Source organism: Taurulus bubalis, assembly GCF_910589615.1.
Source record: "Taurulus bubalis genome assembly, chromosome: 19".
In the NCBI taxonomy this organism is placed as follows: domain Eukaryota; kingdom Metazoa; phylum Chordata; class Actinopteri; order Perciformes; family Cottidae; genus Taurulus; species Taurulus bubalis.
In genome coordinates, this window is record NC_136607.1 from 1,663,572 (window position 1) to 1,684,769 (window position 21,198).

Consider the following 21,198-nt stretch of genomic DNA (forward strand, 5'->3'; position numbering starts at 1 on the left):
CAAATCCAAGTCTGATTATTGGAGTGAAGTTTTGTTTTCAATTCATTATTGCGTTTGAAATTATGCGTGAATGTATACACAGAAGCTTTTGGTAGCAGTTGCTAGGAGCATGTTTGTGTCAATAATGTAACCTCATGTTAACCATCTCATGTCTGTACACTAAGTGTGAAGCTACAGTATTCAGGCGATTATCTTAGCTGAGCTTAACAAAGACTGAAAAGCACAGCTAGCTCTGTCCAAAGGTGACAAACTCAGCAACTCTAAAGCTCACTAATTAACATGTTGAATCTCATTTGTTTAACTTTTAAAAACGTAAAATTCATTTTTAACCATTTGTACCAGAAACAATGACTTCCTAGAGTGTCTGCCTGATTGCTTGTCTGCCTCATAGTGACGATAAGATGCTCAGATGTTACAGTGCCTGACCCAGAAATAGATCAACGTATTCCCTGTAAAACTGCCACTGTATTTCCAATTGATCAATCAAACTAGTACAGGAGATGTATTGCTTGTGACAAGAGATTTTAGATTCAGAATGTAGCCTATCAATCACCCATCTCCTGAGTAGGACTGAGTAGCAGCACTGTCCCTAAAACAAACAAAAACGTTCCTATTCCTTTATTTACAGATGCATAGAGTTGTGTATCATCTGCATAGTGATGAAAGTTAAGATTATGTATTATTGGGCATGTAGCATGAATCATGTCAATACAGACTAGAAGAGGGACCTAGAACAGTTCAGAGGCACCAACAGTAACAGTTAAGTCTCTGTTTGAAAGGACGGAGATCAACACGGTCTCTATACACATGTAGATGCTATGATCTGCCCTGTAATGAGCATAAAGAAGAGGAGCTGTTTGATTCGGCCATGCGTGTAGAGCAGTGTTCAGACCCCAGCAGAAGGGTCAATGATTACCCATAGCTTTCTGCAGGTTGAGTTGGTTTCAGCAGGTTTCCGTATTGATACCTGATTGATTCTTTTTTGATTGGGTTGGAAAAGAAAACATCAGAGAATGAGCTGGCTGTCCTGAGGGCACTAACAATCATTTCCATCATTTCCTGCATCCTCCCTCACCTCTCTGTCTCATGGGCATGGAGGTGAGGAGGCTGCCGTTAACACACAGCTGCATATGGAAATGTGCAGACATGCCAGTATGCTGTCAGATCAGTCTCTGCATCAATGAATGCCCCATTTTTTGGTTTTCAATGCTTCAAAATCCATGTATTAAAAAAAATTGATTCACAAGTGTATTTCTGATGCACACATAGGCATGTCTTGTTTTAAATAAATGTAGAAATAGAAAACCACTAATATCCCCTAATTGCTTTTATTAGAAAAGTAAGTTTATCTGTAGCCAATCAGATTCAATTCAGTTTATTTGGCATCACCCAAAATTATGAATTTGCCTCGGAGGAGTTTACAGTCTGTAACATAACATCCTGTCCCGGGACCTCACATCGAATCAGGAACAACTCCCCAAATAAAGACAGTAAAAACCCTTTCACAGGGAAAACAGGAAGAACCTTCAGGAGAGCAACAGAGGAGGATCCCTCTCCTGATGGACAGAAGAATAGATGTCATGTGACCAGAATGAACAGCGTAACAGAGTTACAGCACATTACATGAATATGACATACATTATTAATATGAGTAGTATACGCATGGAACAATCCAGAGAACCACATGTCCATAACCAGATGTCTCCATTCTCTTATTATTACTCGGGTAAGGAACGGAGTGGAAAGGGGAAATAAAGTCAGACAGCTAACTAGCTTTGGTGGTTGAACGCATTTATTTGTGGATATATATATATATATATATATATATATATATATATATATATATATATATATATATAAATCACAATTCAGTCGATCTGTGAATCCTTCTGGGTGCATTCATTAAAACTGAGACTGATCCGACCCCTTTGGGCCAGAACCGAGGGAAGAGTTGCAGGAGGACACGTTGCAGAGGACCAGTCCACTTCCTCTCTTCTCCTTGTGCAGTGCCGGGGTGAGGAGGGGTTCATGTGAGTGGGCTGGTGATGTAATGCAGTGAGAACAAGCCAGCAGCTTGATGTAGGTCAGGGTAATGAAGAGGGATGAGCCCAGAACCACATGAGAGCGGCGCTGTGTGCGAGCCCTGCTTTCATCTGCTGGAGTATGCCCAAGAAATCCACACTGAAATCATTAGAGCATTAGTTAACAGACGAGTTAAAACCGTAACAATTTAGATGATTGCTTAATCATGCGAGTAATAATTTATAATAATAATAGTCAATTATTAATAAAAAACTAAACGAACCTGAGCTGCTTCCCACTTATCTTCTTCTTTTGTGTCTAACATTTGTATAGGGAAGAGATTGACATCATTTGATAATCAGAGTAAGCAGAGATGATCTGAAGGATCCGTCTATTGAAATGATCTGTTAGGGATGAAAGCCGATCGCATTCCCCTCCTCACTCGCTCTGCCGGGTCTTTCCCTCCTCGGCCTGCTGGTGCTGCAGCGGCTGACTGTCTGCACTTTGCTGCACATGCGAGTGGAAATTTACAGAAGCGCAATGCATTCACAAAAGAAAAGGATACACCCATCTCGTAATATCTCATAACTCATCGAGTTCGGGTAATTTGAAGGAGCCATGACTAACGTGAAAGGAGTCTGATACTTGGGCTACTGCGGTGTTTTCCCCTCTGGATCGATCTGGCTGACGCGCTCTTGTTGTGCCTCAATTGTGTTTCCTTTGATCGGAAAAATGATCCACGGACACGTTGTGATGTATCATCTAGTTTTATTCTCTTCACATAAACCCTTGGTGCCATTAATTAACGCTAGGTTGTTAGAAGCAATACAGTCACAGGACCACAGAACAGCGCCACCCAGTGTACATATATATTAACAGTTGCATCACCACATTTGGCTCTTACACACCGGCCCATAATTGTTAATGCAGGCAGACATAACAATTCAACAAAATACAACAAGATTCAAACTTGCCGGGTCATTAAATGTAAGTTTTAACAATGCCTCTTGTCAGGTAGACGACAAGAGAGTGAGTGTGAACAATTACTTGAGTTTTGACATCCGTACTGCAAAAATACACACATCCCTACTCTGTGAGTAACTTGATGACAGAAGATAATTAATTAACAAATAACAAAATCTAATTAGATCAGGTAGCACCATCATGCCTCTGTCTTCTCAAATAGCGATGACTGATAACCCACTGAACCTTTTCTCACAAACTCTCATAATTACGAGAAAAATCTCAAGATGCAAACCACTCATAGCTCACTGACACTCTGGTGTAAAGAGACCGTAAGGTATCAAATACTCCTGTTACACCTGGCATTGAAATGCATCGAGATCTGACTGAACCGGATGACATTTACTCCTGGTATTAAAAGGGTCCACAGTGGGACACGACCCGCCTCTCGCTGGGAACGGTTCACATTTACACTGTTGAACGTGGTCACGATTTGTCAATTCATGCTCAATGTTGAGCTTAGATCTATATTTTCTTTTGAGAGACAACAGCAGAAAAGCCAAGAATCTGGGCGGTCGAGCAAGTGTAACCTGTTAACGGCTTAGCGTAAACATTTCTTAACAGGCATTTCTCCATGTATTTATTCCTGACTTTACTTTTGTAATATATGTTTTCAATAAAGGTCTTGAAATAAAAATATTCTGCATTTCCCACCTGTAATAGCTCTGCGCTCCACTAGAGTTTGAGAGCCACTGCTCTAATGAGACCCAGATGGAGTCATCAGTTTGTATATGGTCATTATATGTGTTTGTCATAAACTACTCGAACAGTAAAAGCACCTTGTTGCTCTTCATCAACCAGTTCTCACTCCAAACTCGTCTAGTACTTATCGGTGTCTGATGCTGTGGCCTTCAGGGTCGGTATGAGGCGCACCAGGCTTTTAACCAACTCCATGCAATCCCTCCCGCTTCCTTATGAGACGGCCAGAGCAGAGAGAGCGAGGCCGGTGGATGGTTGGGTCAAACAAACACAGACTTTCACCCAGGAAACCACTGTTTGATTGAGTGAAGTACTTCTAGCACCGTGTTCATAAGTTCCTACGCTGCATTATAACAATATTTGGCCCCATCCAAAGCTGACACTCGAGGGCCGCGGGGGTCCTGTTTGAAGCGTAGGGCCCTGGAGCTTCTGTATTCGTGAGAACGTGGTGTTTTGTCTTCATACGTTAATGTAATTGTGAGCGTGACTACATCAGAGTTCTGTTTTCATATCTAGTTTAATCTGTAAAGATGTGTCAGTGAGCCCGACTCAGAGGAAACACAGCTGAGGGGATAGATGGAAAACAGTTTTGTTTTCTAATAATCTGCTTTATTTACAGCTTTATTCATTGATAAATGAACTCGTATAATAAATGTGTTTTCCTTACCGGAGCATGAAGTCATCGAGTAAGTTAACGATGCCGCTAACAGCAGCAGCATGTCAGCCTCGTCCTCAGGAACACATTGATCCTCTTGCACAGACTCACGTCTCACCGGCCGGCCACATGCTGGGACGTGTTTGTAATGGTTAGGACCTGCGACTCCCCCTCTACTGCTTTTCACATGAAATCATGCGCTTACGGTTCAGGAAATGGTGTGGTATTAATCTTTATAAAGTGACGGTCTTAAGTGCTTGTCACTGGAATGACCGGAGTAAATTACGGAAATATTTAACTGTCAGTGCATGTTGATTACAAAAGCCTCTCTCTGTGTACCGGGCTGCAGTCACTATAATAAACAGCATCAGTGAGTCATTCAGGAAGGAAACATGTGTCTGAGCTATTACACGACAGGTTTGGCTCCATTTTGACTTATTAAGACGTGTTTTTCTCATTGTGACACACCATGTTTCCTGTTATGATAAATTGGCACGAGATTATCAAGCTAGTTGCAGGATCTGGTTTCTGACATGAAAGTAGTGAACTCTGACCATGTATGGACGAGGTGATGCGTGTATTATGGAATGTGGAATATGACCTCCAGGCCGAGGAGTTGGGCCATAAACGCTCGTCCTGGATCTGGTTTCCTCCACTTCCAGCCATTGTGGATTCAGCTCGGTTAGATATCGCAGTGTAGTGATGATGATGATGAGTCGATTTTAATAAAAATATGACATTTAAGTGACTCCGTCGTGACATTTAATAGCGTAGCATCCACAGCGGCGCTGGTGCCCACATTCCCCTCTTTCAGAGGTGAGGTCCTTACGGGGATGATACCAAAATATCAATTGACCCTCGTCTAAACGTGGTCCAACGAACTTTAAACAATAAATATAATTAGATTATAGAAAGTCATGCATTCTCGAAATATCCGAAGTCGCCCCATGCATCGTATTTTATAAGCTGATGTGAAGTAATATTTGCCTCTGACATTTAGTGGGACAAAAGTATAAAGTGGAAAAACAAATAAACTTGCTGTGCAAGAGCCTCAGTATACTGGAGTGCATGTACTTAGTTACTTTGCAGCTTTAGGAGTCATTAAAAAAGTATTGTAAAAGGTCCAGCAGACATGCTCCTTGTACACATTAAACGTAGATATGAATGTAACTGATGAAAAATGTCCCTTTTGCCTTTCACTCACTAACATCTGAATGTCAAACGTGCCGTTCTGAATGCACTATATTGGTGCATAAAAACAGCAGATTTTTCCTCCTCTTGCTTGTCAGACAATCATTTGGAGTTATATAACATGGCAGAAAGGGCTTGTTCTGGCTGGGTCCCCTGTTGGCTCATTCAGAATAAACAAGTGTCACACACTGCCAAACAGAATCCGGTTTACTCACTCTCTCCATGTACATGTAGGATGACATGGGGGAGCAGAATGTGTGCAAGGACAAACACAAGAGAACATCCACGTGACAGGATGTTCATATCTAACAGGAGAAACCCCTCTGGTGGTGCTGCTGTATGTCATTTGAATGGTTGTGTTGCATTGTTTTAATATCCCATGTATTGTGGACCATGGATGCAGATAAAGAGTGGTTTTCAGAAAGTTCACTAACTGAAAGTTAAGGCACAACCTGATGCCTCCATAGGAGGTTATCCCAAAGGAAGGGGGCAGGGAGGGATGAGGACCTTTGGCCGGCGGACTTCTTTTTCACTCTGTGGACAGACAAAGCCCTGTATTCTAAGAGTCCTGCTTTGGGTATAAAGGTATAAGGAGATCAGGCAGGTGTTAGGGGTGTGCCCATTTACACTTTCATAAGTCACCACCAGCACCATCTGGTCTGGTCTGACGAAGGGAAGCTGAAACTGGTATGATGTGGTTAACCTTTTCAGCACCAAGCCCTCCAGCGCTGGATTTCTCCCCCCGACAAAATTGTTTTTTTTTCCTTTGACGTTTCCTTCATTTTCTCCACAACCACATCGTTGTTTAACTTCATTTAAAGTTCTACAATACTGCAACTCTTTTGAGAAGACATCGGCACTGTACAAAATAATAAAAGTAACCGTAAAGTTGATGTACTTACGTACATTCCAACGACTCGCCGTCAGTCCGTCAACTTTTCACGGCGCCCTTAAGGTTTCACAAAACCCCTCATAAGTACCCTTTACAACATCGGATTTCACTATTAAAGACATCTCTGCAGCCGTCCGGGCTTGTAGGAGTCTATCAAAGCAATCAAGATGCTTTCCAGTCCACTATTAGTACCTTAAAGTTCCCAAAACGAGAGTTGTTGGTTTTTTCCGCCATCTCACGCTTCCGGGTCCAGCGGTCCTCCTGTTTTGTTTACGATCTTGAAACCACGTCAGACAGCACCGGCGGAGCCGACTGAGGAGAACGCATCCGGGCATGCCTATGGGGAATGTAGTTTTCTCATGAAACTACGTGCCACGGGGCTTAAAGTTAAAAGCTAAACGATTCTAGCTGCAGAGTTCTGAACCATTTGAAGACTTCTAGTACTACTAGAAAAGAGAAACGGTTGAATCGAACACAACACCAAGATTCTTTTCAAACTTTGAGATATCACACAGTTGTCTGTTATTTGATCAAACTGTTGTTCGAGCAGGGCCAATGACCAGAGTTTAGAAGCAGGGAAGTACTAAACATCCAGTCTTTCACAGCAGACAAGCAAGCCTCTAATTGAGTACCATCAGCATAGCAGTGGAAATGAATGTAATGACTGCGAAATAATTTGGCCAAGAGGTGATATATAAAGAGAGAAAAGCAAGAACAGGTGCCAAGAACAAGTGCTTCAAGGTACTTTGTATTTCAGAAAATGTTGATGTTGTAGTATTTAGGAGTGGTGAGTCTATAACCACGAAGAGCCAGGCCAGATACGCCAAATCGCTCTCGGTGTATACAATGAATTACGGGATTAAAACGGACTGGGATCCAGTAATGGAAGCCCTGAGGTGGAATCCAAGTCCATAGAAAGCAGCGCAGCCTTTAGGACTTCAGTAAAGTGTAGTGTGATGTCTGAGCAGCAGTAAGCACACATGTTAGAGATGAGCTGGCGTCAGAATGTCCAGCTCCTGTTGTGAGATCACAGCTTTTCTGTTTCTCCCTGCTTTGTTGAACCTGCCAGTCCAGTCTTGTTGCTTCTTTTTTGTAGATTAACAATGACAACCAAATTGCTGCAGCACATTAACAAGACAACAGCCAGGAGTGTGTTTGGCCTTTTCATCGAGGAAGTACCGTTAGCTGCAGTCGACGCCTCCGACGACGTCATTTTGACTGCTGAGTGTCAGTCAACGAGGAAAAGTCTGCTAACGTTAACTGGATTCTTTGTACAGTTCTTTGCTAATGACGAAAAAAACATAATAATAGGTTCGTGAGCCTTGGAAGTTGGCGGATCTGGGTATTTTGAGAGTGTGGAGCTGGATCCAAATGGAACGGCTGTTGAAACCCTAATCTACTCGTCTGTCAATAAAACCGGCCTGGGATAGTTATTCTCATCTCGCGCATCATTTTTTATCGTTATTTTCTCCCTTTTGGCTTCATTGGTCATATTCCCAAGAAATATTTCTTATCTCACTCAATATCAGCGTTAAATATTTTTGATTCACTTTTTCTCCCCTGAAATTATTGTACATTTTCAAATCGGTACAGGAATGTCCACCAGGAGATGTGTTCCAGACCGGCGGCGGGTCAATTTTAAAGTTACGTTAGTTACGTTTCGGGCATGTTTTCCATACTTACATTACATTACAGTTAAAGTTGTACTTTGTTGGTTTTGTTGCCTAAACATAAGTGGACGTACCTGCTTTTTGTTTCGATTCACAACGTTTAACTCCTTGTTTACGGCACCGGTACGTTAGAAAGAGAGCTGCAATGAGAACGTGTCGGGTGAATTTGTTTGTGGAAAAGGAGAATAACATTTGCATACTTGGAGTGAGTATTCAGATGAGGATGTGATTCTGCTGAGTGGGCAGGAAGCAAGCCGCAGCAACCCAAACCAGCCTGTGTCTTTATGAGCTAATAGTAGAGTCATTAAGGCCTGCCACATCACATGTGTTCTGTAATGCCGACTTTTCCACATATGTTTCACGATTCCAAAATTGCAGATGAGTCAACATTTTCCTCTTGTTCGTTGGAAAAGATTCTAATTGGAACGAATTCCATTGAACATCATCTGTGGGAATGTATCTGCTTCCCCTCACACGCAGCTGTCCTCTGAGGCTCACGGTACTTAACACCACGAAATGACTTCGTACGAGTCCGAATCATTCCAGGCTGAGCATGATGAACACAGACTCTCCTGCCTGGTCCAAACTGGTCACGTCTAGCTGCTTGAATGGCCCCAGTGGGTTTCCAGAGAGTGACTCAGAGGTTCCACCGCCACATAATGCACGTGATAACTCTGATTTAATTTACCAATCCAACGCAGTCCTGCCAGAAGTTGAGCAGAGCTCTGGCTGGACTGATGATAGCATTCATTATGTGGCCAGACCTGTTAACCAAGAACATGTAGACAGTGTCCCTACAGTCGGTTTACTTAGTTCATTTGTATTTATTATTCTCTGCCTCGCTTGTTCATCTGATAGAAAGCAGTTTTGAAGAAAAGCTGATTATTGTAGACCTTTTCTGTGACACTGGATTACCAACCTTGCAAAGCAGGCAGTGCCACAGAGGCCGCAGGTTTACTGTGTCAATTAGTTTTGGGGTAATTTCTAATTGTTTTGGAAGTTTGCACCACTTAAGTACAATTTCAACTAATCCTGTATCCCATAATGTTGTGGCACTCTCGTGGTGACATTCTCACTCCCAACTCGTCAAATACCGACGCCTGATCAGAGGCCCAGCGCTTCATTGACGCTCTAGGTACGTTCCACTGTCAGCGTTGGACCGATTCTGACAAGTGAAGGGTCGTAAACCTGCATTCTGACCAGCAGGGGGCGACTCGTCGGGTTGTATAGAAGTCTATATAAATGAATCCCTCAGTAAACATTGTAAACATGAGTTCATGGTCTCAATCTCTAGTTTCAAGTCTCACTGCACTAGTCTGTTTTAATCAGCAGCATAACGGTGGCGCCTCATCTATAATAATAATAATGGAGCTGTGCTGTAGCAGTGATGATGTCTTCTGTGTTTCAGGTCTGTCTGAGGTGTCGTCCTCTCGGAGGTATAACCGCCGGCCGACCTGCCCCGACGCCTCTGTGGGGGCTCAGATCCCCACCCCGCCTCCCGCTCACCACAGGAAGAGCCACAGTCTGGGAAACAAGTGAGTGTGACAGGCCTTTCCCCAAAGGTGTGTCCAGGATTCATACAGCATCTGAATCCATGTTGAAGTCTAACCAGCACACACGTTTAAAAGTGTTAAATAACCTGAGGAACCTCAAGGTGCTGAACTTCCTCATCAACTGCCAATGCTCTTTAGTTGTAAAAATAATCTCTTTCTGTAATGACATTTCATTCATAAAGAATCTGTTAGTCACTGCACAGAATAATACATAACATAACAGGAACCAGCAAAGTGTTTGTAGAATAATACCTGAGGAATTTAAGTATATAAAACTCACTGACCTCTTTTAGATGTCTTTGAAGACTCAATTTTACAAGTTGGCTTTTTTTGTAATTATTGTATATGTCACTTATTTTATCTGTTCTTTTATGTTTACTTTTATCCATTGTTTTATCTTCACTTTTAGCTGTTTTATTTGATTGCTCTCCTGCTTTCTTTCTTTGTCCTTGTTGTGAAGCACTTTGTAACGGTAGTTTTGACAGGCGCTAACAATCATTAATAACAATATAATAATAATGATAATAATACAGCAGCAATATTCACTATTCCGTACATGAGAGCAACAAAAAGCAACAAAACACAGCTAAGCAATACTGATTATAACTATTTATGTATCGATACATGCAGAGCAGCGATAACTTCCAGGTTACTGAAGTGGTAATAATGTTCCATTTAGCAAAACACTATATTAATGGGTCCTATGATGTGAACAGAAACAATAACCTGACCTTCAATGGAAAGTGTGGAACGCATAGTAACACCTGTTGTCCCGTTGTGTCCAGCATGATGTGTCAGTACGGCATGTCGGAGAGCCGGAGCGCCACGTTTCCCGCAGAGAAAGCACGCCACCTGCTGGACGACAGCTTCTTAGAGTCCCAGAGTCCGGTCAGAAATGACCCGCAGAGCACGTCTGTGTCCAACGGGCTGTCTTTAGGTACGTTACACGGCGCAGGCGTTTCTACATGATGACATTCAGTGACCTTCAACCAGTGTCCGCTGTTTGTCCTTCCACCTACAACAAGTAGTGCACTGTAATTTGTATATAACCCAGGAGACCGCTGTCCATGTGCCGTGTGAAACTTAGCCAGGGTTGACTTACTTGACCTTATTAACGTATAGATTAAACAAAACTCTTGTGTTTTCCCTGATAGGCAGCAGTGAAAGCTCTTTTGGGGAGGAGCTGTCACCTGGAATGGAGAGGTGAGATCCAATCATCACTCTGAAATGACAAGTAACGTGTGCCTAGCCTAGCACTAAAGTGTTTTATTGAAGTATTTAGCTATCAAGCTGAGGACGAGAGTGATTGCCTCCTGCCTGCGTTCATCCCATTTAAACAACATCACCACCTCAAAGTGATCGCAAGCCAGCAGACGGGTTCTGTTGAAGAATGAGGCTGACAATATTAAATGTTTGATTTGAGTTTTTCCCGACAATTATCCCATGAAAAGACTAACCCAATAATGTCTTAGTGCAACATTTTTATAAAGACTCAGTAATTCCCTAAAACAGAGTCTCCGTGGCTTTTTATCAAACAAACAGGAGGAAACAGTTGGGGACTATTTCCAGCTGCGGATTAATCCACAGTTGGTGCTCTGGAGGGTATTTGAGGCAGCAGGACGGTGTGTGTGGATTTGGCACCGCACATTCACTAATACAAAATATAGAATATCAAAAGACTTTGAATTTGTCACCAGTATGTATCTGTGCCTGCTGCATATTCATTAAGCCTATAATATCAATGTATTTGAATGTTGCTAACGCCATATGTCAAGTTAATCATACTGTATATCTATGTTTGTCCCAGCAAGAACAGACAATACACATTTCATATATATCCATGAGAGGCAGATTAAAAACAGATCATGTGTGTTGAATGGTTTGGATGTGCTTTAGTTTACGCTCTGGGTTCCTCTGGTGACGTGAGATACATTGAACACTTCTGCTTTTCAAAAAGTAAAGTCCATGCGCCTGAGACTGACTGTGACAATGTGTGACAAACAGGGGCCGCATGTACGCAACACTGGGCCCCAACTGGAGGGTCCCGCTTCGCAACTCCCCCCGGAGCCGCAGCTATGTTTACAGGTACAGTGGCAGTAGGAGCGTAAGAGTTCGCTTCCCTTTAAATACGAATGGGCTCTTCTTAATGGGCTCTTCTTAATGGGGAAACAGAAGCCAGACAGGTTTTATCTCACCTCATCCTCCACTGCATGCTGCTGGAAGTCAGGAGTCGGCTTTCAGCAAATAGATTTGACTGTGGGTTGTACATGCTACTCCGAGCTACAAGTACAGTGGCTGACTTAAATATATATATATATATATATCTATACAGATATATATGTATATATATATATCTGTATAGATATATATAATTGCAGATTTTTTTTATTTCACTGCTAGAAAAATTATATACCGTAAAAGTCAGGCTACAAGACGCTCCGACCTCCGGTGTGTGTCCCCGCTGTAGCAAGCTAACAGCAGCTCAAGCTAGCGCTGCTGCTACTGGCTGCCAGGGCTCAAGCTACCTTCGGTGGTTGTCGGGGAGCTAGCAGGAGAGCTAGCAGGAGAGCTAGCAGGAGAGCTAGCGGAGAGCTAGCAGGAGACGGGGACACTGACCGAAGGTAGTAGCGGCTTGTAAACCGACTTTTACAGTAAGCTGTAACAAAAAAGAAACAAAAGAAACATGAATTAAAGCATTGGAAAATGGTGAGATGTTCCAGAAGTTATTGATACTCATTGTAGTCTAAGTCTATACCAAAAAAGAAGGTATCAATACCTTGCAATCAATAAATAAAAAATAAATCAGGTTTTTATTTTTAGATATTTTTATTTTCTTTTTTCTTTTTTTCTTATCTCCTTCACACACAAAGTATATATTCTGTGTTGCGTTTGAGTGATAGCAACGAGCCCAACAGCATATATGTACAGAGGAGTCTTGTGAAGGAGTCGACCCCGACCGCAGAATAGCTAGTCCACACACCACACACACACACACACACACACACACACACACACACACACACACGCACACGGCACTGCTACATTCATAACATTGCTGCTAACTCCATACTCGTCGTCAAGCTTTCTTCCTGTCTCGACCGACCTCACACTCCGGGCTACGCTAGCAGTACACTGCTAACAATAGTTAGAAGTTTTAAACGGTCCGTAAGGAATTTTATCGTGAAGCCGGTAACCGTACATCCATACGGAGCTGATCCGTCTGAAACGGGTTGCCAGTGTCAGAATAACAACCTTAAAGTCATTGTCATACACTGTTGTGTGATCTCACTATAATCGTTTCATTCCAGTCCAGTCCGCCACCCGACGCTAGTTTGTTAGCATGATAGCCACCTAGCTGCTCCGTTAGCTCCACACGAGCTGATTGGCTACAAAGACACCACAACTAACCACACTATCTCTATAATGACATTCATGATAACAATTGACACATGTTCTATGACACAGACATGTGATTCGTGCTTGAATGTCTGGCTGTGAAACCGCACAACGGTCCAACAGCGCTGTCTTACCATCTGGACACAAACTAATCAGAAATACACTCGCACTGAATGGCCCAGGAATACAGGAGGTTTTTAGCTTTACATTAGTGCAGGATGTGCTTTTTAATATAACATAGACTTAAAGGACTAGTTCCTCTTCTATACTAACGAGTGGCATCACTTTGGTGGAAATGAAAACCTGCATACTGTCGAACCATCGCTGTCCGCACAGAGCATCACATTGTGTGTCTTAACACTGGTCAGAAATCTGTTTCTGTTTCTTACTCACCCCTCTTGCATCTTTTTCTCCCCTCAGCTCCTCTGCTGGAAACTCCTGCTATGGATGCAGCGAGGCCAGCAGCGTGACTGTGGAAGGACCCCTGCGAAGGAAAACACTGCTGAAGGAGGGACGGAAGCCCAAGGTGCGCTGGTCTTTGATGCCGCTCTGGCTTACGCCGCTCGGTTTCCCCTCAAAACATCGCCCGTGTGACCATGTATCTCTGTGCGTTGCAGTTGTCATCGTGGACCAGGTTTTGGATCGCTCTGTCCGGATCAACGCTGACATTCTACGGGGCGAAAGCACTGAGGGCCTCTGAGAGGAAACATGTGAGTAACAACCTGCTCTATTCACACCCGGCTCAATGGAACGGTCCACACACTTGGTCCTCGGGAGTTTCATGTCTGCCGCAACTTCCCTCTTACAGCTCCTCCAGGAGATTTCTAGACCAGCTCAGGGTTGATTTACATGTATGAAATAATGTTCTAAACAGCTGTACAGCTGTGTTTTCACATCCTTTGTCAATCTGAATGCGTGCTAATGACGTCCACATCAGAAGGATAATAGTTGTGGCATCTATGCTGTGACTCTGAGCTACTGTAACCCTGTGCTTGCCGCAGTACAAGTCCAGCCCGTGTAAGAAGGTGTGTGTGACTGGATGTATGGTGGTGCTGCCAGATGACCCGGCCAGACCCAACATCTTCCATCTCAACGACCCAGACAAAGGTCAGCTCCGCTCCACCGACAGAGATCCTGCTGGTGAACTGTGTCCGTCCTTTAACGTCCGATGATCACACGCAGATGTTTGTGTCCCTTCACAGGCAACGTTTACAAGTTCCAGACCGGATCCAGGTTCTCAGCCATCATCTGGCACAAAAACCTGGAGGAGGCCTGTAGGAGCAGTAGACCTCAGGTACGTTCAGCACGGTCACTGAGGAGACGGACTAATTGTGAAGGAAATATACAGTATAAGATATATGGTCTGCAAAGTTCTTGCCATCAATACTTGAACAATCCACAGAGACATTTCTCCACTGTGTACCATTACAAAGGTTTTGAATTTGTATTTAAAAGCATCCAAGTTATTCCCCTTAGAGATACAAACATGGAGTATCCTCTCAAAAAGACCTACGAGTGGCTTGGTGTATTCATTTTTTCCCACTTTCCCCAACAGCTTTCCCTGTTTCTTATTTTTGTGCTAAATATCTGTTCCATTCTTTCAACAGATACCAGCAAACCTCATGTCATTTGAATGAGAGCAGACCTCCCTCAGCGGGACATTGTTGTGCCAAACCCATTTGTTTGGGAAGTATAGACAAAATAATGGAATCTCATGGTATCTACTGAAGTGGGAGTCAAGAAGCATCTGCCAGTGTTCATACTGGACGTGTGACCGCCAACACACCGGCTTCCTTCCTCCAGGACTAAATGTAATGTCGTCTGTGGAAGCATCCAGCCAATGGAAGGGTTGGTGAGGTTGTTTCTTGTTACTTTCTCTGAGCTTCATCGTTCACTGTCATTTGTCGAGCTGCTAACATGTGAGCGAGCACGTTGGGGTTTCTTTTGGCCCATGTTGGGTTGCTGTTTGGTGAAACGATCAGTGCACAGATGTGGACAACAGTGTTAGCTGACTGATGCTGGTCTTCGGTTGGCAGACAAGTGTTATAAGGCCTTCAAATGGTGCCCAGGTGTTTAACACAGAACGTTGAAAAAGACTCCCCCTCTTGTTCCAATGGTTGAATTAGTGAAAGTGCCATTGCAACGTTCTGCCTTTCAACATCCGGAGTAAGAGTAGACAACAACATCAACGCACATCCCACTTCTGAACTGGGGTCTATCGGAAAAGCTTGTGAGTCGTGAGCGTGAACAACGTGACCTTGTTTGAAGGTCTCATTATTACCAGTTAAGAGCAGCTGCAGCAAAGAAAACACAAGAAGAAGAGTCTTCATCAGCCCTGTGGCATGAAGCTGGACTGAAATTATTCCAAAATAACATAATTCGTAGTTGTACAGAAACAATATGGTCGAATGAAGCAGCAGCCCTGGATCCGTTCACTTGTTCACCTCCGCAGGTATTCCTCTTGTTGGCTGATGTACATAACAAGGTTTACAAAAAGATGAATTCCTATTTTCTACAGAACAAATCAACACCATGGAATGAAACAGTCAGTAGTGAGAAGAGAGCCAGCTGTTGTCCTCACCCCAATGCCAGAGTGGAGTGAATTTAAAGCAATTTACAATGAAGTACCAAGCTTTCAACAATCACGTGTGTGTAAATACTGTATTTATTTGTAAAAGAGTTTATTTTTTTGACAGTTGGCCGTCAAAGGGAAATGGTACGATCCTTATCTTTGTTCAGCACCTGCTGCAGGAAGCTGCTGCTCAGAGACTGTTGGTGGGAAGCCACCCTAAAACTTACCGTGACTCCTAACCTCCAACTGAAGGACATTGGAATAAGGGACGACTCCATCAGCGTTGTACTGTTGAATAACCTGCTTCAAAAGCAAAATGTCTGGATAATTCTGCTTTATTACAACTTGGATCTGACTAGGGTTGGCAATCATTTCTATTATTGATAATAACAACATTGTTTAATTACTGAGATCAGGGAACACAGGAAGTGAAAGATTTAAAAAGATTAAGATAAAGCATGAGAGGTTAGAGCTAGAAAGAAGGGTGAAGCTGGATTTTAACTAGTTTGCACAACGTGTTGTCCAACCAACCAAAAGTCATAAGACTCATCTAAAGCTCTTCGACCATCGGATATGCACTGCCAATGAATTACACGAGCACCTTTACGCTCCTCTGGAAGTTGCTGCCAGTCTTGAGGAAAAGCACGGTGAACTTGGACAAAGCGTGAGGCAGACAGAAGGCCCAGGAGGGATTACATATCCCTTCTGGTTTATTTAGACGACTGCCTCCTGCTCAGGCCGAGTCTGATGGGTCAAGAAACACAAGTCAGGGGATCAGAAACGTTGAAAAAAACTCCAGGTTAGAAAAACTGTCGTTGGAAAATGAAGTTGGACGGTTAATGTATTCAGCAAAATGTCAGATCCACTTCCTGCTTCTTTTACCATAAACCGTGTATAAAACCCACCAATTATTTTGTGGACTACTGTTTTCGTCCGTCGCCATCTTGATTTTGGGGCGTTTCCTTCTTTTTGGCACCAGTTGTCAAATGAAAACATTGACAACTCCAGGATCTGACATTGCCATGAAACAATGTGTCAATCACCTTGTAGCCCCGCCCCTAAAGCATCCCCTGCTTTATGGTCTGTTTGACTCTAAATGACCATAACTTACTAAATGAACATCATGCTGTATTGAAGAAGATTTGAAACTAGAGATTGAGACATAAACTCATGTTTACAATGTTTACTGAGGGAATACATCAAGAGAAGTAGAGTCATTTATATAGACTTCTATACAACCAGAGGAGTCGCCCCCTGGTGGTCAGGAGAGAGAATGCAAGTTTAAGGCACTTATGGCTTCACTTTTCCAACCCAAAGTCTGCTGCTTTGTCCCAAACCTGACTGATTATCTGATGTTCAGACCAAAGCCAAGAAGAAAGATCCAAGTTGTATTGAATACAAATTATCCTTCAAGAGTAGAACTCAAAAAATGTAAATGAAGTTGAACATTTACTACTAGATGCCATATTTCTAATGTTTTCCTGTTGTAATCCTAGTAACTGTCAGCCATTTGTAATATTATCAACCGCAACGGTGGCAAGAGATATTGAAAAACAGTCATGAAAGACTATAATTGTCAAGTGTAATCATGTTAAAAATCTCTTGAGTTGAATGTTCTTTGTGTTGTTTTTCAGAACTCTTTCATTAATTGTACTCGACTAAAACAAGTGGACTCTTTTTAATAGGCAGGATTTTGTTGAAGTAGAATAATTGTTTCTCCAGTATTATTGTCCGTCTGCAGATGAAGGCTTCAGAAGATAATTAGTGGTGCCAATTCCTGTTTAATACAGATCATATGCTTACGTCAATTGAATGTCTTTATGGTTCCATTCAGTGGATTCTGTGTGGGAGGAAAATCAATGACAGACTTGTTTATCCGAGGATGAAGGACTGCCATAAGTTGGCCAGTATAAGCGTATTGCAGCTCCATAGGTAACGAAGTATACAGAACCTGTGGATGGATTACAACTCAAGCCAGTTTGAAGGGACTTTCAAAACCAATGGAAACCAATGGAGGCCAGTGGCTGGCTGGGTGACACCTCACTAACCCGTTTCCTCTGTGACAGTACTTCCTCTCGCCACTAGGGGGTGAGCCGCCACTCCATGTAACTCACCACTCCTCCTGTGAACGACTGAGCCGGTGTTTTTGTTTATTGTACTATTTTATTGTTGCACATTGATTGACATTGTTGCGTCCCATTTTCGATGAGCGGAAACAAACTGTACAGTATATGTCACTTTTTTTATTTTTATTTCACGATAATTGAAGAGTAACAAGACAGTAAATACGTTGAATGAAATAAACAGCTGAACGTGTTGAACCATGTGCTTTTGTTTGATGTCTTCACCAGAGTCTGATGTCAAAGTCAGTCCTAATATCATCTGTGCATGTCACGTTCAGCTCCACAGTATCAGGAGTGTTTATGTTATCGTTTCTTTGAACTGGAGTTATGACTCTGGACTTCATGTTGGGATGGAAACATTCAGCGTAGGTTTTGGTTTAGGAACAAAAAGAAGACGAGATGTGAGCATCCTGATGAAATGTGGTCATGCTTTCCTAATAAGTTTGATCATACACTGTCCTCCAGAGAGATCTGATACTTTATATTAATAATACATACAAAAACATGTCAAGGAAGGGGCCGTGTATATACATACATACATAATGTACATATATGTAATATGTAAATATTGTCGAAAGGATGCATGTATATATGTATGTGTAAGGGGAATATAATTGGTCTAAGCACAGAGCCTTGCAGGGCTGTGACTAACTGGCAGCTGTTGAACCACCAGTATGCAGACTGGTCCGGAGGCCGAGGACCTTTGAGTCGTCTGCAGCATCGGGAAGTCTAACAGACGAGTCTCCTGACGTAGTCGTTGGTGAACAGGGAGAAGCACACGTCACGACGGGTACCAGTACTGATGCTCAGGAGATGGATGGTGAGCGGTGTGAAAGCTTAGCTCCTCTTGTCCGCATGTCAAAGGGTCTCAAAAGACCCTGGATCCCAAGTTGAATGGGTGGATGAGGCCCCTTTCCCACAGTGGTGTCAGAAAGGTGCTCTAACATGCAGCTCATGTTCCGTTGTCCTGGTGGTGGATGAGCTTTTCCCAACCCTCACCGGCTGCCCCCGGTCTGTCAGGAAGTGTGGGATCCACAGACAGGTGGGTTGTGTCAAGGTGAGCTGGAGGAGGAAGGATTTGGTGACCACAGACAACGTACCTGGAGCCCTTTAGTCCTGCTGGAGGTTCTCTGTGGTCGGGTGAGAGTGGAGCGTCTGAAGCAGATCAGTGGATGGAGAGCCAGCAAAGCCCTTCAGACCAGAAAGAGGATGGTGTTCTATGGGACATTGCATGTGTTTCTCGTGTGCTACATTTCTAGTGTTGTAACTGAAAAAAAGACGACCACTGGTTTGTGATGATCAGTCTGTGATTATGTTGATAAGTTATTTCTTACCATGCCATATGTGTTGCTGTATTATAGCTTCAGACATTGAACTGGGAATAAAAATGTGTACAGAGAGTTGTTGACTTCACGTTGCCTCTAATGTACTGTACTACTGCAGCACCGCACCGGTAGTCTTCTGGGAGAACGCACGGACAGAACATACCTGAAACAAACCTACAGTGTGTCGATGGTAGTCATTTAGGGATGTGCAACATGAAGGAGCCAAACTGAAACATGAAGGCCTGCAGCTGGGTTTGGTCTCAGAGCCCCAACCCGAGGCCCTGAGGTCAGGTGATGAAGCCTCACAGGCTTCTGGCCCTGGAGCTCTGTGCCCTTGACTTTTATTTATAAAGCGCCTCTCTAGTCTTCTGACCACTCAAAGCGGTTTTACCAGTTCTTCAACCCACGTTGCTAATGCGGTTAAAAAACGTAGCATGATGCTGACTCACATTCTAAACAACGTAGCATGATGCTAACACACAATCTAAACACTGTAGCATGATGCTAACTTTCTAAACACCGTAGCATGATGCTAACTCACATTCTAAACACCGTAGCATGATGCTGACTCACATTCTAAACACCGTAGCATGATGCTAACTCACATTATAAACACCGTAGCATGATGCTGACTCACATTCTAAACACCGTAGCATGATGCTAACTCACATTATAAACACCGTAGCATGATGCTGACTCACATTCTAAACACCGTAGCATGATGCTGATGCTGACTCACATTCTAAACACCATAGCATGATGCTAACTCACATTCTAAACACATAGCATGATGCAGACTCATTCTAAACACCGTAGCATGAGGCTAACTCATTATAAACACTGTAGCATGATGCTAACACATTATAAACACTGTAGCATGATACTAACTCATTCTAAACACTGTAGCATGATGCCAACTCCTTCTAAACACCGTAGCATGATGCTAACCCACATTCTAAACACAGTAGCATGATGCTAACTCACATTCTAAACATGTAGCATGATGCTAACTCATTCTAAACACCGTAGTATGATGCTAACTCACATAAACACCGTAGCATGATGCTGACTTATTATAAACACCGTAGCATGATGCTGACTTATTATAAACACCGTAGCATGATGCTGACTCACATTCTAAACACCATAGCATGATGCTGACTCCCATAAATACCGTAGCATGATGCTGACTTATTATAAACACCGTAGCATGATGCTGATTTATTATAAACACCGTAGCATGATGCTGACTTATTATAAACACCGTAGCATGATGCTGACTCACATAAACACCGTAGCATGATGCTGACTCCCATAAATACCGTAGCATGATGCTGACTTATTATAAACACCGTAGCATGATGCTGACTCACATAAACACCGTAGCATGATGCTGACTCACATAAACACCGTAGCATGATGCTGACTCACATAAACACCGTAGCATGATGCTAACTCACATAAACACGGTAGCATGATGCTGACTTATTATAAACACCATAGCATGATGCTGACTCACATAAACACCGTAGCATGATGCAGAGTCACATAAACACTGTAGCATGATGCTGACTTATTATAAACACCATAGCATGATGCTGACTCACATAAACACTGTAGCATGATGCTGACTCACATAAACACTGTAGCATGATGCTGACTCACATAAACACCGTAGCATGATGCAGAGTCACATAAACACTGTAGCATGATGCTGACTCACATAAACACCGTAGCATGATGCAGAGTCACATAAACACTGTAGCATGATGCTGACTCACATAAACACCGTAGCATGATGCTGACTTATTATAAACACCGTAGCATGATGCTGACTTATTATAAACACCGTAGCATGATGCTGACTCACATAAACACCGTAGCATGATGCTGACTCACATAAACACCGTAGCATGATGCTGACTCACATAAACACCGTAGCATGATGCTGACTCACATAAACACTGTAGCATGATGCTGACTCACATAAACACTGTAGCATGATGCTGACTCACATAAACACCGTAGCATGATGCTGACTCACATAAACACCGTAGCATGATGCAGAGTCACATAA

At 42.9% G+C, this 21,198-nt stretch overlaps 1 protein-coding gene across 1 annotated transcript in view; it reads left to right on the plus strand.

Annotated features, from left to right (window-relative positions):
• The window catches only part of LOC306751827 (ras-specific guanine nucleotide-releasing factor RalGPS1), a 74,394-nt gene extending 59,572 nt beyond the window's left edge, over positions 1-14,822 (plus strand). The window contains exons 12-20 of the mRNA XM_079235473.1: positions 9,561-9,687; positions 10,491-10,642; positions 10,860-10,908; positions 11,710-11,790; positions 13,522-13,627; positions 13,719-13,811; positions 14,103-14,208; positions 14,304-14,395; positions 14,709-14,822. Of these exons, the coding sequence (XP_079091599.1) occupies positions 9,561-9,687; positions 10,491-10,642; positions 10,860-10,908; positions 11,710-11,790; positions 13,522-13,627; positions 13,719-13,811; positions 14,103-14,208; positions 14,304-14,395; positions 14,709-14,738 (836 nt within the window). The 3' untranslated portion in view covers positions 14,739-14,822. The remainder of the gene's footprint in view (positions 1-9,560; positions 9,688-10,490; positions 10,643-10,859; positions 10,909-11,709; positions 11,791-13,521; positions 13,628-13,718; positions 13,812-14,102; positions 14,209-14,303; positions 14,396-14,708) is intronic.
• Positions 14,823-21,198: the final 6,376 nt, after the last annotated feature.